Raw genomic sequence first — 23,019 nt, forward strand, 5'->3', positions numbered from 1 at the left:
AACCTCCTAATTCAGGTGGGAGTTTCTGACACCAAGGGCTTACCTCCCGCCCCTCCTTCTGAGGCCTGGGCTTTTCTGTCTGCTACGCTGGAGTCTCAAGGCCTGGTGGGTCTCATCCCATTCAAGTTAACTGACAGCATAACAGTTCAATCTCAGGTTTGCCCATGCAGCCCTACTTAACCCAGTTAATGTAAAACAAAACAAACTAAAACTGAGCTATACTTGGAGCGCTATTCAATCAAAATATTATTTATAACAATAATTCTTGGCAAAAACACATTAGAACCACCAAACAACAAATAAATCCTTTCAGATCCATCCTGTTCTCTCTATTCTGATTGCCACTAATTCATTCATCTCTTGGGTGGATGCTGCAGCAGACTCTGAGCTACATCTCTGTTTCTTCTCTGAGCCATCTCATTTCTAATGTGTCCCTCTGGCTGATCTTGCTAACATGCAAGCTGACCCGTGTCACTGTCTGGCTTAAAAATTCCTCAGTGGCTCCCCATGACCTTCAGGCTCTAACAATGCTGTAGTTGGGTTCCTACTCATCACCCCTCCCCTGCCCTGCTCACTCGATGCCCTCTAACCATGGTGGGCCACTTGCCCTTCGCTGAACGAGCAATATGCTGAAGGCATTCTGTCTTTGCACCAACTCTGCTCCCTTGTTTGGCATGAGGATCAGGCCCATCCATCCTGGAGGCTCAGTTTCCATGCCAGTCCTGTTCTCCAGGAGCTCTCACCCTGCTGCTCCCTGGGCAAATCTGGGTTAGGTTGCCTGCCCTTGCTCCGGACCCCCACAGCATTCCAGCTTCCTCCAGCATAGCCCCTAGGCTGTATTTGTCTTCTCTCTTTACATGCCTTTCTCTGTGTCTTTATAGCCCCAGAGCCCAGACCAATGCTTGACAGATGGCTGTCCCCACAGGTTCCTCACTGAAGCTCCCTCCCTCTCCAGCAGAAAGCCCCCTCCCCAGGTGGGCTCTCAGGTACCACCTGCCATGTGATGCCATACATCTCAGGCCCTGAAACTCAGCAAAAGACCTGCTCAGAACCTGAGAATGGACAGTTTTGGACTTTCTTAAAGCTAAATCTGATATGTCTAATCTGACATGTCTGATTTAGATACATCTAAAGAAAGTAGACATATCTAATAATCTACTTTCTTTAGACGTATCTAAATCAGATTATTTTCATAGAAAGTCTTAATTCATCAGCCAAAATATAATAATGTAATTTGAACCAGGAAATTACCCATAGAAAAGTGACTAAAATCTAATGTGCTGACACAAACAAAATTAATCACTTCCATCTGTATATATCCGTTCTCAGTTGACCCAGCACATAAAGCGTTTATACTTGCCTGGGATATCCACTAGAACTTACCCTAAGTAATATACAATGCATAGAAAGTGCATTTTAGAATAATGAGATATATGAGAGACAGAAGATAAGCTTGGACACAAACTGGTATCAGAGGACAGACTGTTCTGGAATTACCCCTCTGCTGAGGATTACTACCTTTCACAGGGTAGAGGGTGTGGCAGCACTGTTCCTCTGCCTAGAGGTTCAAGAGTCTGCTTTGTCATTAGAACTAATTAATTTCTGTTAGTAATGTGGAAAAGTCTATGTTCCAATCACCAGCATGTGGAATATGGGATGGGGCAAACTTGCTTCTTTGGAATGAATATCATTCTATCACCTTTATAAAACTAATCCTTTGTGGGTACTTCATTCTATATTTCTAATTTGTATTCCAAATGTAGATCTATAGCTACTTCTTTCCTACTCTGAGCCACTAGATGAGGCATGAGCAAATGGGGAAAATGTAAATGAAGCCTCATTTGATGATTCATGTCTTAGGAACTCTGTCCTCATTCAAAGCGTTTTCTCTTCCAAACTGTATTCTCCCAATATCCTAATAAGTCCTTTAAGTGGCATCACAAAGCATCCTTTTCTGAGCAGCAAGACACAAAAAATAATAGCTATCCCATTAAACTGTTGGGCAAGAACTCTGGCTGCAAGAATTACTCTTGTTCTGTAACAAAACCCTTTCTCCTTCTCTAAGGATAAATTTGACCTTGGGTTAACTTTCTATCTCAGTTCCCCTAGAAAACAATGAAGGTAGAATGTTAGCTGAATTACTAGGCAACAAAGCATATGGTTAAAATGATCCCTGATTTGGTAAATTGCATAAATATCTAGTAGAAAGTCATAGCTCTAGGCTTTTCTGAGTGCAATGATTCTTGTAACTTAATATGACCCTTGCTGGGACCTTAGAAGGCATACTATGGAGCAGTTCTAAGAGATACTGGCTTCTTTGGGGCATCTAAGCCAAGAAAGACTCATATCCACCAATGTGGATCTTGTCCTTTTGCACCCGAGCTTTCACTTGAGGAGCCAGAGACTAGTCTCTGGAACTCTTGCAAATACTCCACTGAAGAGAAATGCTTGACACTGACTGTCCAGCAAGCCGTGTTTCCTGCCCTGTATCCTTCTAAGGGAATCTGAGCCAAGTGTGGCCTATCGTAGTGAACTTGTAAGACTGCATGCTTAGGTGAAAACCCCTAGTGGATGTGGCATAACTACCACCCCGTGTATAACATATGGCTATTGTGTTTTCTGCAATGCGTTTTCTTAAAGACGTGGGATAGAATTTCAAGGAAAGAGTAAATTGATTCTCCCTTTAAAATAGGTAAAACTGATAAAATACTAAGAGAAAACACCGTATATTTAGGCAACTACACCAGGACTGCAACCATGCAAAAAGGATGAGTAAACTTGCTTAAGGTTTGGGAGGAAATATAGAAATATTCATATTGCTGTTTTGTTAAATGAGATATGGGATTCAGGGTGATGTTGTTTTTAGAAAGTATTTATTATGGCATTACAATATGGTCTGTGTAATATATTAACATTTTAAAAAATAAGTGGAAGGCCCTTTGACTGCATCATACCCAGCTTAATCCAGTGCTCCTTCTCCCTAAGCTGTCCTACCATCTTAAATATCCTCTTCATTCAGCCATCAAAAATAATGAAGAGACCCAGTACAGTGGCTCACGCTTGTAATCCCAGCACTTTGGGAGACTGAGGCAGGTGGGTCACTTGAGGTCAGGAGTTCGAGACCAGCCTGGCCAACGTGACATGGCAAAACTCTGTCTCTACTAAAAATACAAAATTAGCCAGGTATGGTGGTACAGGCCTGTAATCCCAGCTACTCGGAAGGCTGAGGCAGGAGAATTGCTTGAACCTGGGAGGCAGAGGTTGCAGTGAGCCAAGATCGTGCTGCTGCTCTCCAGTCTGAGTGACCAAGTGAGACTCCATCTCAGAAAAGTGGTAGAGATTAAAATGCAAAACAAAAAAGTTGTATTGGGAGGTTGGTAGTGGAGTGAGAGGGATATCTTAGTGCTGGCTATGATGCTTTTCTAGCACTAAGATTTCTCCTTGCAGGATAAGTCTTGCTGAGATAATGTCATTAGGTAAAAGGCAGAGGCTGTGTGCAGCCTGTAGTACTTAATATGGAGACCAGTATATTTGGTTTTAAAAATGGTACCTCCAAATATAATACTTAAAGAAAAGGGAAGCTGATACCCCATTTCTATGACATATGCCTAGAATTTTGGTGCTTTTGTTTCCCGCAAGAATGAAATGTTCTATTATTTTTTCATTTTCAGAATATATTCCTCTCATTAGAACCCCATATTATATGTATAACCCAAAAAGTGGAAACCATGTTCTTCCACCAGTGGCATTAGACCAAGAAAGCCTGTCTTTGAACTTTTAAAAGCCTGTCTCCAATCCTTAAACCCTTAATGGCTAGTGAACACAGCAATTCCCAATTAAGAGTCCTCAAATCTGATCTCAAAAATAACTGTCATGTTTTAGTAGAAGAGTGTACCTGAGACTTGGCCCTAGAAACATGTTTAAATGTCAACAATAACAGCAGATACCTGGAAACTTGTTCACTTGACCAGAGAATATGTCATTGTCGTGAAATGAAACTCCATGCCAGTAGATGTCACAAGGCAAGCGCCGGCCAAATGGGAACTAGAAGAGAAAAAATGTGACTCACAATAAGAATAAGAAGAGCAGCGACCACACTGAGTATCCATTATGTACAAATTCCTGGCACCCTGGTGTACTTACCATGGTTTAATCCTTATAATATGCATATGAGGTAAGTGATATTCTTTGCCATTTTACAGATGAGGAAACAGATTCAAACCGGTTTAATAAATTGTTCCAAGTGGTAGAGCTCTGATTACATGTGGCAGATACTACACTCCTGGCTTTGCAGGCACCATTTCACTTTAATCCTTATAACTACCCTATAAAGGATTACTCCCATTTTGCTGATTCAAAACTTGGGGCTGACAGAGGTAATTTAACATGCCCAAGGGTCACACAGAGCTGGTAAGGGGAGGAACCATGATTAGAGTCCAGGTCTATCCAAATTCCAAGCCCATACATCCCTTCCTCTGAAAATTACAACCCTCAACCGAGCCCAAAAGAATAAGCTTTCAGAGTCCCTCTTCCTTTATCTCTCTCTCTCTCTCTCTCTCTCACACACACACACACACACACACACATACACACACACATATTCTCCATGAGGGTAAGATGAATCCCAGTGCCTGAAACAGTTCCCAAAACTCGTAAAGTCTTCCTGAATTAATAAATGAACAAATCAGGAGTGGTCATCTGACTCAAGATGAGATAACCAGATTCTCTCTTCCAGGAATCTGGAAATCAGAGATGCCAGGCAGCCTCTTGCTGGCCCTTGAACTGGCAGGGATAAAAAGCCAGGGCAGGGCAGCTGTGCTTGGCTATGTGCACAGGAGCAGAGACAGCCAGTCTGCTGAGAGACAAGAAAGGAGCAGGTGTGGGAGGGAAAGCAGAGATGAGACAACATGGCCCTAGAAACTCAGACTGAGTGGCCTCAGACCCGCGTGAGCCTGTAAGATAGCCTTGTATCCTGAGAACACCTTTTTGGTCTTCTAAAATCTTGTTTGGCACAAGCTATAGAGTTTCAATTATTTGCAGCCAGAAAATTTCTCACCGAGACAAAAGGGCCTGTTCTTTCCACTACATCCTGCTGCTTCTCAAAGTTATCAACAAGCTCTGCATTTAATGAACATATTTTTTAAATCTGTAACTCAGATGACCTTGTTAAAGGAGAAAAGGGAGGCCATGTTAGTTCATATTCAGAATTTGCTTGTTAAAAGTGCACACGAATAGATATGCCAACATATTAAATAAAAATCTTTTGATTTTCCCATTCTAGGACTATAGGTAATCAGAATTTTTATATACTTCAAGTTGAGGGGCCAAGGTCCAATGGAAGAACATAGCCTTACTAATGAAATGGTGGTGACTCAATGCTTTCCATCCATTCCACATTAAAATGAAGCCAGCCTCAAGTCATTTAAATCAGTCACATTATTTCAAAGCCGTGCACAGTGAGGCATATGTTGTACACTCTACTCACATTAACAACTTCTATCTATAATTTACAGCATTTTGCTCATTTTCTTTTTATGCAATGGGCTGTAAGTTAATTCAGTACTCATAAATACAATGAGATACAACATATGTTATTTTCTTCTAGCTGTTAAGTGCTAATATAGAGAAGGAGAAAATAACCAGAATTAAGCAGGCTATCCAAGCAAAGGGTAAAGTGGCTTTGCTTTGTTGCCCACAATGAGGAAAAAACACCTTGTCAGTGGGCAACCCAATGACTCTTATCTCCTTTTTCATCACTCTTCAATGCTTACCACCCTCATGAATACCAAATTGCCCCTCCTTTTAGAGGCACCTGTAGCTCATTCAGTTTTGAGAAACTACCATTTTTAAAAATGTGTCCATTCACTCAGTAATTATTATATGCCAGACTAGGTGCTAGGAATATGGGGGATATAATTTTAATTAAGTCCCAGGATTTCACAATCCTACCTCTTTTTAAGCTCCTTTAAAAACTGTCCGCTTACACAGCTAACATCATACTCAACGGTAAAATACTAAAAGCTTTAAAGCTTTTCCTCCATGATCAGGAATAAGACAAAGATGCCCACTTTTATTTAACATCAACATAGTATTATAAATTCTAGCCAGAATAGGCAAGAGAAAGAAATAGAAGGTGTCCACATTAGAAAATAAGAAGCAAAATTATCTGTTTGTTGATGACATGATCCCATATGTAGAAAACTCTAATGATTCCACAGAAAAATATTAAAAGTAATAAACAAATTCAGCAAAGTTGCAGGATACAAAATCAACACATAAAAATCAACTGTGTTTCATACATGATAAGGAACAATCCAAAAAGGACATGTTTTTAAGAATTCCATTTATAATAGCATCAAAAAGAATAAAATACTTAGGAATTAACCAAAAAGGTGAAAGACTTGTACACTGAAAACTATAAAATATTTGTAAAAGAAATTAAAGAAGATATTAATACAAATAAACAGAAAGATATCATATGCTCATAGACCGGAAGAGTTAATATTGTTAGGATGTCAATACTACCCAAAATGGTCTACAGATGCAATGCAGTCTCTATCAAAATCCCAATAACTTTTTTTCAAAATAAAAAAATCCACCCTAAAATTCATATGGAATTACAAGGGACCCCAAATAGCAAAAACAATCTTGAAAAAAAAAAAAAAAGAACCAAGTGGAGTTCTCATACTTCCTTTTTTTTTTTTTTTTTTTTGAAACAAGAGTCTTCCTCCGTCACCCAGGCTGGAGTGCAGTGGTACAATCTCAGCTCACTGCAACCTCTGCCTCCTGGATCAAGTGATTCTTTCTCTTCCGCCTCAGCCCCCAGAGTGGCTGGGATTACTGGCACATGCCAGCGCACCCAGCTAATTCTTGTATTTTTAGTAGAGGCTGGGTTTTGCCACGTTGGCCAGTCTGGTCTCAGGCCATCCACCTGCCTCGGCCTCCCCAAGTGCTGGGATTAAAGGCGTGAGTCACTGCGCCCAGGCTGGAGGTCTCACATTTCCTGATGCCAAAAACAAAGCTACAGTAATCAAATAGTGTATACAATAACAATGAGATACCACCAGACACCTATTACAATGGCCAAAGTCCAAAACACTGACACACCAAATGCTGGCAAGGATGTCGAGCAACAGGAACCCTCATTCCTTTCTGGTGGAAATGCAAAATGGTAAAGCCACTTTAGAAGGCAGTTTGGCAGTTTCTTACAAAACTAAACATACTCTTATTATATAATCCAGCAATTAGTTCTCCTTGGTATTTATCCAAATGGGTTGAAAAACTTATATCCACACAAAAATCTGCACATGAATGTTTATAGCAGCTGTATTCATAACTGCCAAAACTTGGAAGCAGCTGAGATGTCCTTCAGTAGGTGAGTCCTTCTGTAGGTGAGTAGATAAATAAACTACAGTATATCCAAACATTGAAATATTATTCAGTGCTAAAAAGAAATGAGCTGTCAAGCCACAAAAGACATGGAGGAATCTTAAATGCATATTACTAAATGGAATAAGTCAATCTGAAAAAGCTACATGCTGTATGATTCCAACTAAACTACATTCTGGAAAGGGCAAAACTACAGAGACAGTAAAAAGATCAGTATTTGCCAGGGGCCAGAGGGGAGGAAGAGATGAACAGGTGAAGTACAGAGGATTTTAGAGCAGTGAAGATACTCTGTGTGATACTATAATGGTAGATACATGTCATTATACGTTTTTCAAAACCCATAGAATAGCACCAAGAGTGAAGAGTAATGTAAACTATGGACTTTGGGTGATGATGACATGTCAATGTAGTTTCATCAGTTGTAAAAAACACACCACTCTGATTCAGGATTTTGATGGTGGCGGAGGCCATCAATGCAGGTGGGGGAAAATCTCTGCACCATATGCTCAATTTTGCTGTGAACCAAAAATGCTTTAAAAATGAAAATAAAAACAAATGAAAAAAATCAGTGTGGTACTGGCATAAAGACAGATATAGAGGACAGTGGGATAGGATAGCTCAGAAATAAAGCCTCTCAGGTGTGATCAAATGATTCTCAACAAGGATGATAAGACTATTCAATAGAGAAAGGGCAGTCTTTTCAACAAGTGGTGCTGGGAAAACTGAATATCCATGGCAAAAAGAATGAAGTTGGACCTTTACCTTATACCATATACAAAAATTAACCCAAAATAGATCAAAGGCCTAATCATATGAGCCAAAACTATTAAATCCCCTAGAAGAAAATATAGGAGAAAAGCTTCATAACACTAGAAATATAGAAAACATAGGAGAAAAGCTTCATAACACTGCATTTGGCAATGATTTCTTGGATACGACAACGTAAGCACAGCCAACAAAAAACAAAATAGGTAAATCAAAGATAAAAATCAAAAACTTTTTTCATCAAAAGACACTATGAACAGAGTGAAAAGGTAACCCACAGAATGGCAGAAAATATGTGAAAATCATATATTTGATAATAGATCAATAGAATATATTTTTTTCTTTTCTTTTTTTATTTTATTATTGTTATACTTTAAGTTTTAGGGTACATGTGCACAACGTGCAGGTTTGTTACATATGTATACATGTGCCATGTTGGTGTGCTGCACCCATTAACTCGTCATTTAGCATTAGGTATATCTCCTAATGCTATCCCTTCCCCCCTCCCCCCACCCCACAACAGTCCCTGACGTGTGATGTTCCCCTTCCTGTGTCCATGTGTTCTCACTGTTCAATTCCCACCTACGAGTGAGAACATGCAGTGTTTGGTTTTTTGTCCTTGCGATAGTTTGCTGAGAATGATGGTTTCCAGCTTCATCCATGTCCCTACAAAGGACATGAACTCATTCTTTTTTGTGGCTGCATAGTATTCCATGGTGTATATGTGCCACATTTTCTTAATCCAGTCTATCATTGTTGGACATTTGGGTTGGTTCCAAGTCTTTGCTATTGTGATTAGTGCCACAATAAACATACGTGTGCATGTGTCTTTATAGCAGCATGATTTATAATCCTTTGGGTATATACCCAGTAATGGGATGGCTGGGTCAAATGGTATTTCTAGTTCTAGATCCCTGAGGAATCGCCACACCGACTTCCACAATGGTTGAACTAGTTTACAGTCCCACCAACAGTGTAAAAGTGTTCCTATTTCTCCACATCCTCTCCAGCACCGGTTGTTTCCTGACTTTTTAATGATCGCCATTCTAACTGGTGTGAGATGGTATCTCATTGCGGTTTTGATTTGCATTTCTCTGATGGCCAGTGATGATGAGCAGAATATATTTTTAAACTCCTACAACTCAACAATGAAAAAACACTTACAAAATGAACAAAAGTCCTGAATAGACATTTCTCCTAAGATATACTAATGGCCAATGAGCATATGAAAAAATATTTAACATCATTAATCATTTAAAAAATTGCAAATCAAAATCATAAGAAACTGCTTCATACCCATTAGGATAACTATTATCAAAAACAGGCTGGGCGAGGTGGCACACACCTGTAATCACAGCACTTTGGGAGGCTGACGCGGGAGGAGTTCAAGACCAGCCTGAGCAACGTAGCAGGGCCCCCATCTAACAAACAACAACAGCAAAATACCTGAAAAATTAGCTGGGCATGGTGGCATGCCTGTAGTCCCAACTACTCGGGAAGCTGAAGCAGGAGGATTGCTTGAACCCAGGTGTTTGAGGCTATAGTGAACTATGATTGCACCACTGCTCTCCAGCCTAGATGATAGAGACCCTATCTAAAAAAAAAGAAAAAAAAAATCACAGGACCTAAGTGTTGACAAGTATATAGAGAAATTGGAACCCTTGCACATTAAGAATATAGAAAGCTGTGTAGTTTAAAAAAAAAATTACTGGCTGATCGATCTAGCAATTCCAGTTCTGGGTGTATCCCCAAAAAGAAATGAAAGCAGGCTGGGAGTGGTTCCTCACCCCTGTAATCCCAGCACTTTGGGAGGCCGAGGTGGGCAGATCACCTGAGGTCAGGAGTTCAAGATCAGCCTGGCCAACATGGCGAAACTCTGTCTCTACTACAAATACAAATATTAGCCGGGCATCGTGGTGCGCCTGTAATCCCAGTTACTTGGGAGGCTGAGGCAGGAGAATCGCTTGAACCCAGGAAGCAGAGGTTGCAGTGAGCCAAGATCACGCCACTGCACTCCAGCCTGGGCGACAGAGTGAGACTCCATCTCAAAAAAAAGAAAAGAAATGAAAGCAGAAACTCAAACAGATATTTATATACCAACATTCATAGGAGCATTATTCACAATAGCCAAAATGTAGAAAAAGCCCAGGTGTGCCCATTAGTGGATGAAGAAATAAACACAGTATGGTATATAAATACAATAGAAAATTATCCAGCCTTATAAAGGAAGGAAATTCTGCTACAACATGGATGTACCTTGAAGATGTGATGCTAAGTGAATGAGCCAGACACAAAAAGACAAATATCGTATGATTCTACTTATCTGAGGAACCTAGAGTAGTCAAATTCATAGAGGCAGAAAGTAGGATGGTGGTTGCCAGGGGCTGAAGGGAACAGAAATAGGGAGTCTGTGTTTAATGGGTACAGAGTGCCAGTTTGGGAAGATGAGAAAGTTCTGGAGATGCATGACGGTGATGGTCGGACAGCAGTGTGATTGTACTTAAAGCCACTGAACTGTACACCTAAAAATGGTTAAAATGGTAAATTTTATATCATGTATGCTTTACCACAATAAAAACAAAACACCATCTACTTAAGCCCCCTGATAGAGTTTGGATTTGTGTCCCCGCCCAAGTTTCATGTCGACTTGCAATCCCCAGTGTTGGAGAAGAGGCCTGGTGGGAGGTGATTGGATCATGGGGACAGACTTCCCTCTTGCTGCTCTCGTGACAGTGAATTCTCACGAGATCTGGTTGTTTAAAAGTGTGTAGCACCTCCCCCTCTTCTCTCTCTTCCTCCTGCTCCAGCCATGTAAGACACCTCCTTCCTGTTTGCCTTCTTCCATGATTGTAAGTTTCCTGAGGCCTCCAGAGCCATTCTTCCTGTACAGCCTGCGAACCATAAGCCAATTAAACCTCTTTCCCTTATCAATTACCCAGTCTCAGGTAGTTCTTTATAGCAAGAACAGACTAATACGCCCCCTGCAGCTGAGGGGCCATTTGTGGCTCTACTCTGAGCTGTCTGCAGCATAGAATGCTGTTCAGATTGTCATGGAGCATTGAAAGCTGACAAATGGTTCTCAGATCCCCATTCTCCATCTTTTTCCAGTCCCGACCATCCTCCCAGTTTCCCGGGTTCTAAATCTGGTAGTCATCTTTCCTTTTCTCTTCTTCAGACACTTTTGGAAAAAGCACTGGATTTGGGATCAGCAGACCTGAGAGTCCTAGACTTGTCTCTGGCACTCACTGTGAGATTGTAATTAAGCCTCTATCCTCAGGAGATAGAGATGAGGAAACGTGGCAAGATAGCGAGGAGAACCAACCAAGATATGGAAATGGAAGGGCTTAGTACATGCCACAGAACAACAACACAATCTGAGTTCCATCATTGATTCAGGTACTCATTAGGTGTTGATTAAGTACCTCCTATGCACCAAAGGGTCTCAGGAGCCAACAACACAATGGGAAATGTCTGCCTTCGGAGTATACGGTCCACGGGGGAGAAGATGATAAGCCAGATGGTGCTCAAAGGTATCACTATAAACCATGGTAGGGGCTGTGGAAGGAATCCCAGAGAGCAACGAGGGCACAGGAAGACCCAGTCACATCTGGGGAGCCTGAGAAGGCCACCCCGTGTCAGGTGACCACCTGTCCATTTGTCCAGAAGGTTCCAGCGTATGCCTGTTGTCCTGGTGTTATTATTCATAACACCCATTGCACTTTCAAATGTATCCCAGTTTGGGTAATAAATAAAATGGTCAACCTTTCCTGAGGATGGGCAATTTGAGCTGAGATTGGAAGGAAGAATGGGAGTTGACTAGGAGATGAGGGAAGAAGGGTGTTCAGACAGAAAATAAATGTGTAAAAGCACAGAGGTAGGACTGTCATTGGCTCAAGGCAAAGCCTGATGGAGGGTCAGGGTGGCTGCAGCAGAGAGGACAAGAGGGAAGTGGTGGAGATGAGACTTCAGCAGGGGGCAGCTCAGGTAGGGCTGCACCCTGTGCTGGAGCATGCCCCCGCCCCCTCTCCCCGGAAGAGAATGAACCCAGCGAGCCAGCTGGGAAAGAGAGACCACAGAGAGAGAGAGTACATGTTGTAAAAGCAAGGGAAAAGTGTTTCAAGACTAAAGGAGTGGTGGGAAGCTGAGAGGTCAGACAAGATGAACATTAAAAACTGCTCATTTGATATAACGCCACAGAGAGCTTTGGAACCACTCCAGTTCACACCATCACCTTCCTGATTCCCTTACTATGCTTAGGATGTGCCTGTGCTGTTCTTTAGTTATTTCATGTGTAATCCTTATCTCCCTCATTAACACTATGCACTTCTAGGGCTAGGGACAATTTGATATGCATGTCTCAGGTCTCCAGTGGGGTGTAACCAGGTATCTGGCAGGTCCCAGGCCCACAGGAAAATTAGAAGCCATAATCCTGAGAATCACCCATGTCACCTTCTCCCTCCTCAACATCCACTGGGCAGCAAGCCCTCTGGCTTATCTCCTAGCTTATTTTTAATTTCCTCTCCTTCCTGAATCCCCACTGCCTCTGCCTTACTTCAGGGCCTCATCTCTCACCAGCCTCCTCCCCCATCTCCCTTCCTCCAGGGTCTCCTCTTTAGTCTACCTGACACACAGCAGGATGAGAGACTTTTATTTTCATTATTTTTATTTTTATTTTTTCAGAGATGGGGTCTCACTCTTTCAGCCAGCCTGGGTGCAGTGGTGTGATAATAGCTCACTGCAGCTTCAAACTCCTAGCCTCAAGTGATCCTCCTGCATCAGCCTCCCTAGTAGCTGGAACTATAAGTACATGGCACAGCACCTGACTATATCTTTTACTTTTTGTAGAGTCAGAGTTGCGCTATGTTGCCCAGGCTGGTCTCAAACTCCTGGCCTCAAGCAGTTTTACCATCTTGGCTTTCCAAAGTGCTGGGATTATAGATGTGAGGCACTGAACCCAGCCCAGATTTTTATTTTTAAACACAGCTCTGACCATATCGCTCCTTTGCTACAACTCTTCAATGCCTCCCCGTGGACCGACCACAGGATCAAGGCTAAGCTCCAAGCCTCATCTGAAAGACACTTCACAGACTCCCCTCTGCCAACCTGCCCACCTCAAGTTGGGCCACTTAACTCTTGGGCACTTGCACTGTCACTGTGACTACTTTCGATCCTTTAAGGATACAGCACTTTATTACTTGGTGGCCTGGGTTTCTTCATGTCCTTCCGCCTGGGATCTTCTGACTGGGCTTGCCCATCCACTCCCCCTCCGTGATGATGATCTCTCAGCTCTCTTTGTCTGTGGCCTCTGTCGCTACACCCATCACAGGCCATTCTGCAACATCTTGTCTGTACATCTGTCCACCTGGCCACTTTGCAAACTCCTTAAGCACAAGGAAAGCCCATGATCATCAGTGTATCCCTAACACCAAGTCTTCAGCACCCTGTAGGCTTTGTTTTTAACCTTTCTGAGGTCATAAATTCCTTTGAGATTCTTGCCAGAAAAAAAAAAATGCACGCACATGCACAAAATCTTCCACATGAGCTTAGGAGATTCAAAGACTCCCTACAGCCCCTAGTTGTTCCCAGATACCAGTGTTAGCAATGCCTGCAGTAATGTTTCATGAATAAATGAACTCACAAAGAGCAGCCACTCAAATACATGTCATCATCATCACCACTAACATTAGCATTTAGGTAATGCTTGTTCCTATGTCTATGTGTTAAACACTTTACATGTATTACCTTATTTAATCCACAAACATGATAAAAGTGCTATTAACCCTATAATAAAGATTATGATATAGGTGCTACTATTAACCCTATTTGCAAATGAGGGCACCAACTGCTAGGAGAGTAAATAACTTTCCCAAGGTCACAGAGGTATTATATTAAGGGCAGAGGCAGGATCAAATCCAGGTCTGCGCAGTTTCCAGGCCCATGCACTTAAGCACTACAGATGTCTTTTTGGAGACTGCTATAGTCTTATTTACTAGTCACGCGTGAATAACTGTAACCCTCACCCTACATGCTACCATCTTTGTCACAAAGAAAGTTCCTCCCCCAGAGTATACACCTGGATGGACCCGAAATCTTTTCCCTCTTGACCAGAAGAACTAAAAACAAACTTGCAAAATAGTCACGTTCAAACGACAACTGAAGCTGTTAAATGTTCTTTGAGCAAATCTGTGTTTAAGGAATTGATGTTCGGGTCCCTCTTCTAATGGCCCAAAGAGAAAATTCAAGTCCCCCTGGGGACTTTGCAAAATGAAATTTCACAGTGAATGCTGATGAAAGCACAGTTCACATTTCTGTACTTTGTAAATGATTTTCTTCATAAAGCTTCTCTATGAACAGAAAGCATTTCAACTGACTGAGGATAAAGGTGGCAAATAAGCTTTGATATAAGCAAGTCTGTGTGCAATGCATCTGTAGGGGGGAAATGGTCCAAATGGCTGCTCTAAGATGAGGGGTCCAAAGTACTCAAAGGAAACACAGGAAAGGTGCTGTCATGGCTAAGGTACCAAGCGTGGACCAGCGAGACCCCAGCTCAAGCCCCAACCCACCACACCCCACTCAGAGACTCCAACAGTGACTTTGCTTCCGCAGCTCAGCTACAACTGAGAAAAACAATAGTAATAAAACCTGTCCACCTCCCAGGGCTGTTATGTGGACTGCGATAACACATGGGAAAGCATTTTGTAAACAGTACATTGCTGTAATATGAGACAAGTTATTATTTTTAATGTCCAAGGAAATCACCTCAACAAGTAACTTCAATTTAAAAAGACGCCAACCAAATATCGCGTGTCATTAGGACAGCTCTTGAGTAAGGACACTGCGGTGTGCGTGCACTTGGGAAACCTTCCATGATGCCTTCAGGCAGGTTAATAGAGTTCTCTCCAATGTTCCCCTGGCATTCTGTTGGTGCCAGTAATATAGCCACTGTCTTACGGGGCATTAATGTTTACATGACGGCCTCCCTCACCTGACAGGATGCTTCAGGGGAGAGACATTTTATTCTTCTTTCTATCCTCTCCCCTACCTGTGGTCTGCAGCCTCCAAGATGGTCCCCAGTGATCCCTGCCTCCTGGAATTCAATCCCTTGTGTGTCCTCTCCCACATTGTCACAGGCTTGGTCTAGATGACCAATGGCATACAGCAGAAGTGATAAGCCATCACTTCTGATATTTAGGATATTTTTATAAAAAGACTACGGCATCTGCCTTAGTCTCCTCACTCCCCCTTTGCTTTGGGAATGCCTAGGGAGACGCCCACGTGGTAAGCAACCGAAGTCACCTGCCATCAGCCATGTGAGTGAGCTTGGAAGTGGATCCGTCAGCCACAGTCAAGTACTCAGGGTCTGCGGCTCTGCCCAACAGCTTGACTGTAGCCTCATGAAAAAGCCTAAGCCAGAACCACCCAGCTAAGTCACACTCAGATTCCTAACCCTCAAAAATGGTGTAAGATCATGGATGTTTTTGTTTTAAGCTGCTTAGTTTTGGGGAAATTTGTTACACAGCAATAGATAATGAATGCACCATTTCAGTTTCAGAGCAAGGTCCCAGAGAAAGAACATGTTCTGAGAATGCAGGAATTTAAGATTAATATATCCTTATAATATAATGAATATAGTAATTACTATTGAGTACTTAACAATGTGCCAGGTATCTTACATAAATGCCTCCATTTTGCAGATAAAGAAATATAATCCCATTGCTAATAAGTGACAAACCCAGAATTTGAAGCCATGTTGGTTTATCTCCAAAGACTGCACTCCTTCAATTCGACTAAGGGGGATGGATGGATGGATGGATGAAATGAGCACATACAGCAGAGATTTGTGACAAACACTTCAAAGAAGATATCATAAATTTCTTTAACATACCCTGCAGTTTCTGCCTTGACATCCATTTTGTGGTCTAGCATAAGTTATTTGAAACCCAGCCATACCACATCGCCTTTGGCCTAGTTAAAACTTTTCCTCCCATGTGGTTGTTTGTGATACTGCCTGCTTGTTGCTCATCCCACGGACCCAAAACCCAACACACCCACAGCTGCTGACCACAACAAAACCTAATCACCAACACCAGAGTCTGTCTGTCTCTCTTCTCTCTCTCTTTCTCTCTCTCTGTGTCTCTCTCTTGCTCACTCACTCGCTCTCACTTCCCACTCGCTGGTTGAGCTCTCTGTCCCCTCCAGACTTCCAGAGAGTCCCCAGTCAATGCCCCTAAACTCTCTGGATCCTCTGAGTAATAAATTTCTTCTGTTTCACCTCCTCATTGTGTCTCATCTGACACACACCCAAACCTAACTTTCCCCTTGGTCAGGGCTCTCCTGGAGACTGGCTATCTTGGCCTGTGGCCATGCTCAACAGAGAGACCTCGAGACCAAATTAGAAAGAACCCATAACAATAAAAATCATAAAAGAAAAAACATAGCACAGGAAAGTCCAGAAGAGGCCAATTAAGACAAAGAAAGAACTAAGCAACTGCCCTTCAAGAGTGGACAAAAAAAAAAACTATCACTCTTCCTCAATCGAGAAAAAAAGCAGACTAAGAAAATACTGGTGGAAATTGATGAAATCCTGGAGGGTGTGACCAGATGGAACACAGTTCTATCTGCCAAATGTGAGCACATCAAAAGAAGGCATGTCCCTTTCAGGCCTGAAAGAGGGAGGCCCGCTCACTTCTCTGCCTTGCTGCTCACATCTCAGTGAACACCATTGCTCCCCAGACAGAGGAGAAATTCCACCCCAACTGAGGGGCTCAGGAAGACTCCAGGCTCACTCTTGCCTATGGAAAATGGAGCTGGTGAGAAAAGTTTCCCCATGCCAGTGAGGGACCAGACAGCTTCCCGACTGCAGTGTCTTTGGATGGGGCTGGTGGGGAAGCCCACCTGTGGGAGCAACTCCAAGCCTGTTTCCTCGATGGGAACAATAATGTCGACTTGACTGGGTTATTACAAGGATTAATAGTATGTTTGGACCACCTAGCACGGGGCCTGGCACACAATGCTTGATGCATAGCAGGTGTTCAAAAAATGCTGGTTTCTTCTTCTCTTCCATTCTTTCCTATCATTCTTCACCTCATACTTATTGACTGATAAGATTTTTAAAAACTCTTCCTTCATCCATCTTTCTGTTACCCAAAAGAGCTAGGAGATGGGGGTGTTTTGCAGGACTAGCCTAAGTTTAAATGTGCACATGGTACAATCAGGGTATTAAAGCCATGTGAGTCTTCATGGGTAGGCACGTAACCTCTGGAGAAAGCCCACAAGTGCAGAAAGGCTCCTTCCCTCGAGTTCAGGAACTTGGATTCAAATCTCAGCCCTGCCAACTATTAAGGGCCTGGGTTTCATCATCTGAGAAAGATGAGTAGCAGAGCCTCCCTCACAGGGGATGTTGTAAAGGTGAAAACAACCGCATAGGTGAAAGTCTGTTTGTGAATGGCCTGGCAGACAGTAGGAGTCAAATTAGTCCAATTAGAGAATATTGAGAGCAAGCCTCCTGGATTATTCACCTAATTAAGTCCCTTGGTGAGAAAGGCAGAGAGGAAGAGTCCCCAGACATGCCTGCTGGCAGAGAAAGCAGAAGCTGGCCCTCCACAAACCCACCTCAGGAAACACAGTCCATCAAGCATGGCTCTGGTCCACCAGGAATCCAGCAGCTGGGTCGGGGTAGAGGCAGATGTGTCGACACATCTGCAAACGCACTCTGCGTGTCAAAGTGCTGTGTGAGAGCCCAGAGGGAGGAGCAGTGGTTTCTGGTCTAGATGAGAAAAACTTAACCAAGGAGGGGCCACTGGAGCAGGGCGTGAAGTAGGCCTTCGCAAAGGAAGAGACAAAGGGAAATCAGGCAGAGGACTATAGGACAGCAGAGACGTCCCACGTGCCTGAAGCCTGGGGGGCAGGGGAACAGCCAAAGTTGGAGAGGTCCACGCAGCCCACACAGCCCACACAGATCACGGTAGGCTCACAGGGCAAGCTGCGGAGCTGGAGCTTGACTCTGCAGGTGGAGGAAGTGCCCAAGCAGGGCTGTGTCAGACCAGGGCAGAATGGAGAGTGGATGAGGAGTAGAGAGAGACTGAGAGCAGCCAGGACCATAAGGAAGCTGACCTAGGCTGGGAGAAAGGGGAGGGAGCATGGGTGGGGACTGGGCCCAGAAAAAAGTATGCGCAGGGAGCAGGGCTGGGGGAAGGCGTGGGAGAGTAAAGGCAGTCATGGCTCCGCGTGCAAGGACTGCTCTGACAGTTCACACACTTCACAGTGCCCTTCCCTACTGCCCGTGGGCTACCTTCCTGTCTCACCTCCGCCAGGTTCCTAGTCGTTTGGGAATCTGAAGGGAGAGGCTCCCACGGAGATAACTAGCGCTCTGAAGAGCCTTCCCATGTAATAAAGGCGCCGTCTGGCTCCAGTGGGTTTCCCGGGAACACAATAATTACTCATCCTCTAATAGAGCCAATAAATATAGCAAGAGGATAAGTAATTAACAACCTTTTGCTGGAAAGTAGCAATTCTTGTGATCTATGAAGTTTCCTTTTCCTGTTCACTTCTTCTTCATTATTGCAAATATGATACCCCGGGTAAGCGTGCCATTCATCCTTCACTGAGTTAATCACCAAAGCATGTTGTATTTTTTATTAAATCCATTCATTATAATTGACTCATATGAATGGAAGCTGGAAGAGCGGTGGTGAGGCCCATCGTCCGCCTTGCTTCCGCTTGTGATTGCAATACTTTTAATGAGATCAAAATTGTTACCAAACAATTTAACAATGGGGAGGAAAAAAACCCATTAGTAGGAGGGGAAGATAACCTTGCCCCTTTCATAATTTCAGCGTACCATAGCAATCTCCTCCAGTTATTTATTCTGCTATCTAATTTCCCACCCATAAAGAATCTTTATTAGTAGTAATTATATTATTAGGCAACAGAAAAAGAAAAACTTCACAAACTTCTAAAGCGATTTACCTCTTGGCTTGCAGTTTTAATTAAAATTCCAGTTTATTTAGCAAATAGCTCTGAAAAGATTAGATACCAATTTAGCACTATGTTCTCTTTCCACTTTCCAATTCATGAGGGTGATACAAACAACAAAATAATCTCTTTAAATGACTCTTACTCCATTCCATCATAATTCAGCCCATGGAAAAGAGCCCCAATATCAATTATAAATTATAAATGAACTCCATTATACCCTGCAAATTATCAACAGTAATCTCCCAGTTCTCTACTTTCTCACAGTTGGTAAATTACATCAATTCACCACTAGGCCTCAAATTACCTAGACTCTTCCACATCAAAACTTTAAATGGTTTATTAACTGAAATGGAAACAACGCAAATCAGGTTTCCGTTTCAGCAACACTTACCTCCCACCCAGGATATCAGACAACTTTATCCAGAGTCGCACCTGACTTCTCTTAGGGCAGCTTTTCCCCAGCTATCCAGGAACCCAGTCCAATTCAGTACTTTCCCCAATAAAAAGTCCCACCAGAGCATTGGTCTAAAGGCACCACGGTGTTGCCAGTCCATAAATTCATTTATTCAACACATAAGCAAGTCATGCCTTTGAGCCAGGCAGTATGCTCGGGGAATGCTCAGACATTCCACACACAGGAGCAGAGGGTTAGTGGTGACAGGCAAAGCTGAAGGGGGGATGTATCAGTCTGGGTTCTCTAGAAAGACAGGACTAATAGGATAGATAGATAGATAGATAAAGGGGAGTTTATTAAGTATTAACTCACATGATCACAAGGTCCCACAATAGTCTATCTGCAAGCTGAGGAGCAAGGAAGCCAGACCGAATCACAAAGCTGAAGAACTTGGAATCCGATGTTCAAAGGCAGGAAGCATCCAGCATGGGAGAAAGATGTGGGCTGGGAGGCTAAGCCATTCCAGGATTTTCACATCTTTCTGCCTGCTTTATATTCTAGATGCCCTGGCAGCTGATTAGATGGTGCCCACTCAGATTACGAGTGGGTCTGCCCTTCCCAGCCCACTGACTCAAATGTTAATCTCCTTTGGCAACACGCTCACAGACACACCCAGAATCAATACTTTGCATCCTTCAGTGCAATCAAGTTGACACTCAGTATTAACCATCACAGGGGAACATAGGAAGATGAATGAACCAGTGGACCAGTCAGATAAATAAGGCCTGCAGTCACCATCTCAGCCAAGCTTTTTACCTATGCTGTCAAATTTCCAGTCAGAGCTCCACACCACCTTGTAAACAGCCATCATATCCTCATTTCACAGAAGGAGCAACCAAGGCTCGGAAAGGTTGAAGCCATTTGAACTGACTCCTGACGAAAAAAAGGGAAGTTACCAAAAGACTGGGAGGGAGGGTGTTCCCTCAGGAGGAAGCAAACCGCATGGGCAAAGACTGAGCGGCGAGAAGCCAGGAGCCCAAGCTGCTGGTCCTGTGTGTGGCCACTAACTTGCGGAGCTGCCTCGGGCATTCACAGACCTCTTCAAGCCTATTTCCCCATTTGCCATACGCAGGATATCCCCCATTCTGCAAACCTGCAAGGGGCTGCTCTTCTTTTCCAGCAATCGACAATGACTTGTGCTGAGCCTGATGTATCCACTGCTGCCAAAATAACGTACCCAAGGGAGAGAGAAGAGGTCTCCTAGAGGACTAACTAAAGGTGACTGGGCTCTGCCCCCTCCAAATTCATTTGCTCCTCCTGATCCCAAAACCCAGCCTGAAATTCCCAGAGATGTGCCACTGCCACAAGAGACTCCAGTCATACAATCACATATTAACAAAAATTAATATTGTACCAATAATTTCTGTAATAATAATGAAAATGGTAGCTAATATTTATGTGCTGTGTATATTACACGTGCTATCTCAATTCACTCTCACAACAACACTACGAAATAGGTAGATATATTATTTTCACTTTACCTAAGTGAAAAACCTAAACTCAGAGCAATTAAATAACTGGTTTATTTAACCCTCTGGTACTGCATCCACTAAGTGGTAGAACAAGGACTAGAACCCAGCCTCATTAAATCCTTAGGCCCCATGGAACTGAGCCTAGGAGAAATGGATGAGATTCCTTTAACTGTCATAGAACTGCGGTGATGATGGGGTGTGTACTGAGTTCCTAGGCCCATTCTTGGGAGAAGAGTCAGGGGAGGGACCTGGCCCCACCTAGGAGCTCTCCAGAGTGCTGAACAGACTGCCACAGCATTCCCACTCAAAGCACTGCATCTTCCACCTGGGTGTCCATGCCTATGTCAAGCCTCACCTCCTGATATCAGTGACCAACAGAACCGCTAATGCAATAGTGTTGGGAATGGGAGTATAAACGGGAGAAAAAATTAACTTTTAGAAGAACTGAGCTAGAGGGGATAACAGGACATCAATCAGAGGTATCCCACAGGAACTGGAAATTCAGGAATGGGAGTAGAGAGAAGCCAAGGCAAGAAGGGCACGTGTCTGCTTCACAGAGGAATCATAGAGGAAAGAAGTGCTGAATGGGTGGATGTGTTCTTGGAGTGATTGCTGAGAAACAGCAAAGCCAGAGGCGGGAAGGGAAGGAGACTCCTTTCAGCTGCCCTAGACAGTGGGCACCAAGAACAAATATTGCATTAAACCCCACTATTGTATTAAAGGTGTTCAGGGAGGATGGCATTTTACTGCCTGTAGATTTAAATCGGTGAATAAATTCCCACTACCACTCCTAAACCTCCAGTAAGAAAGAACAAGAAATGACAAAGTGTTCCAGGGAAAAATAGAAAATAGAAAGTGATCTGCTGTAAGGTGACACGATTCAAGCTCAAATCCACATTTTTTTTTTTTTAACTGAATCTCACTCTGTCACCCATGCTGGAGTGCACTGGAACAATCTCAGCTCACTGCAACCTCCAGCTCCCGGGTTCAAGCAATTCTCCTGCCTCAGCCTTCGGAGTCAGTAACTGGGATTACAGGCACCCACCACTACACCTGGCTAATTTTCATATTTTTGGCAGAGATGGGGTTTCGCCATGTTGGCCGGGGTGGTCTCCAACTCCTGGCCTCAAGTGATCCGCCTGCCTCAACCTCCTAAATTGCTGGGATTACAGGTGTAAGCCACTGCACCCCGCCAATCATATCCACTTTTAATTGAAGTAAAAACATCTTAAAATTTTGAGAAGTCACTTGGAAAGGCCCTGAGCTTCTCTTTGGCCTTGAGACCACAGAACCAAAAGGCTTACATAAAGGGATATTTACAAACACACCTCTCCCTCTGGTGGTAACAGAGGTATTTAAAAAGCACATTTATTCTCTGGCTCCATCCCCACCTCCACCCTCCTACAGATCTTACATAAAAATAGTTATGCCCTTTTATGAACTTAGTCTCTCATTCAAGCCCACTTTATTATGCATCAACTCAGTGTCAGGCACTGAGGGGTTCAGAAAAGAATAAGGCTCAGTCCCTGTCTTCAGGATGGACTTGTAAACAAATGATAATGCAAATTCACCCACGTCCTAGCAGGTGAGGGCCAAAGGGCTACAGGAGCATGAAGCAGAGCATGAGTTATTCTGCTGGAAGGAAAGGTGTGGTTTGGAAGAAATGTCAAAGGTGAGGTAGAATTTGCCAAGTCTAGAAGCCAGGAAAGTGGTGTGGGCACGGGACCATGAGGAGCATGATCATAGGTTTCCTCGAGGCAGGAACACCTTCATGATTTCCATACTGCTGGTGCCTAGCCCAGTGCCTGGGAGGGAGTAGGCATGAAACAGATGCTAGAGGAATTAATGGCATGTAGCTCCATGTGGAGGGAGGAAAGCCTGCCCACGGGGCTTTGCAACAGACAGGGAACTCAGTGGAGACAGAATCCATAAGCCTCAAGACCAATTTTAATGTGAAACTGC

The 23,019-nt window shown here is 43.3% G+C and overlaps 1 protein-coding gene across 6 annotated transcripts in view; it reads right to left on the reverse strand.

The window, feature by feature from the left end:
* LOC129532709 (NADH dehydrogenase [ubiquinone] 1 alpha subcomplex subunit 8-like) overlaps positions 1 to 23,019 on the reverse strand; it is a 201,756-nt gene that overhangs the window by 87,829 nt on the left and 90,908 nt on the right. For 5 of the 6 annotated variants that reach the window (XM_063703548.1, XM_063703546.1, XM_063703550.1 and 2 more), the window contains one exon: positions 3,948 to 4,044. The exons of the other annotated variant lie outside the window; for it this stretch is intronic. In XM_063703548.1, the coding sequence (XP_063559618.1) occupies positions 3,948 to 4,044 (97 nt within the window). The remainder of the gene's footprint in view (positions 1 to 3,947; positions 4,045 to 23,019) is intronic. 6 annotated transcript variants of the gene reach the window in all.

Source organism: Gorilla gorilla, chromosome 2 (genome assembly GCF_029281585.2).
Source record: "Gorilla gorilla gorilla isolate KB3781 chromosome 2, NHGRI_mGorGor1-v2.1_pri, whole genome shotgun sequence".
In the NCBI taxonomy this organism is placed as follows: domain Eukaryota; kingdom Metazoa; phylum Chordata; class Mammalia; order Primates; family Hominidae; genus Gorilla; species Gorilla gorilla.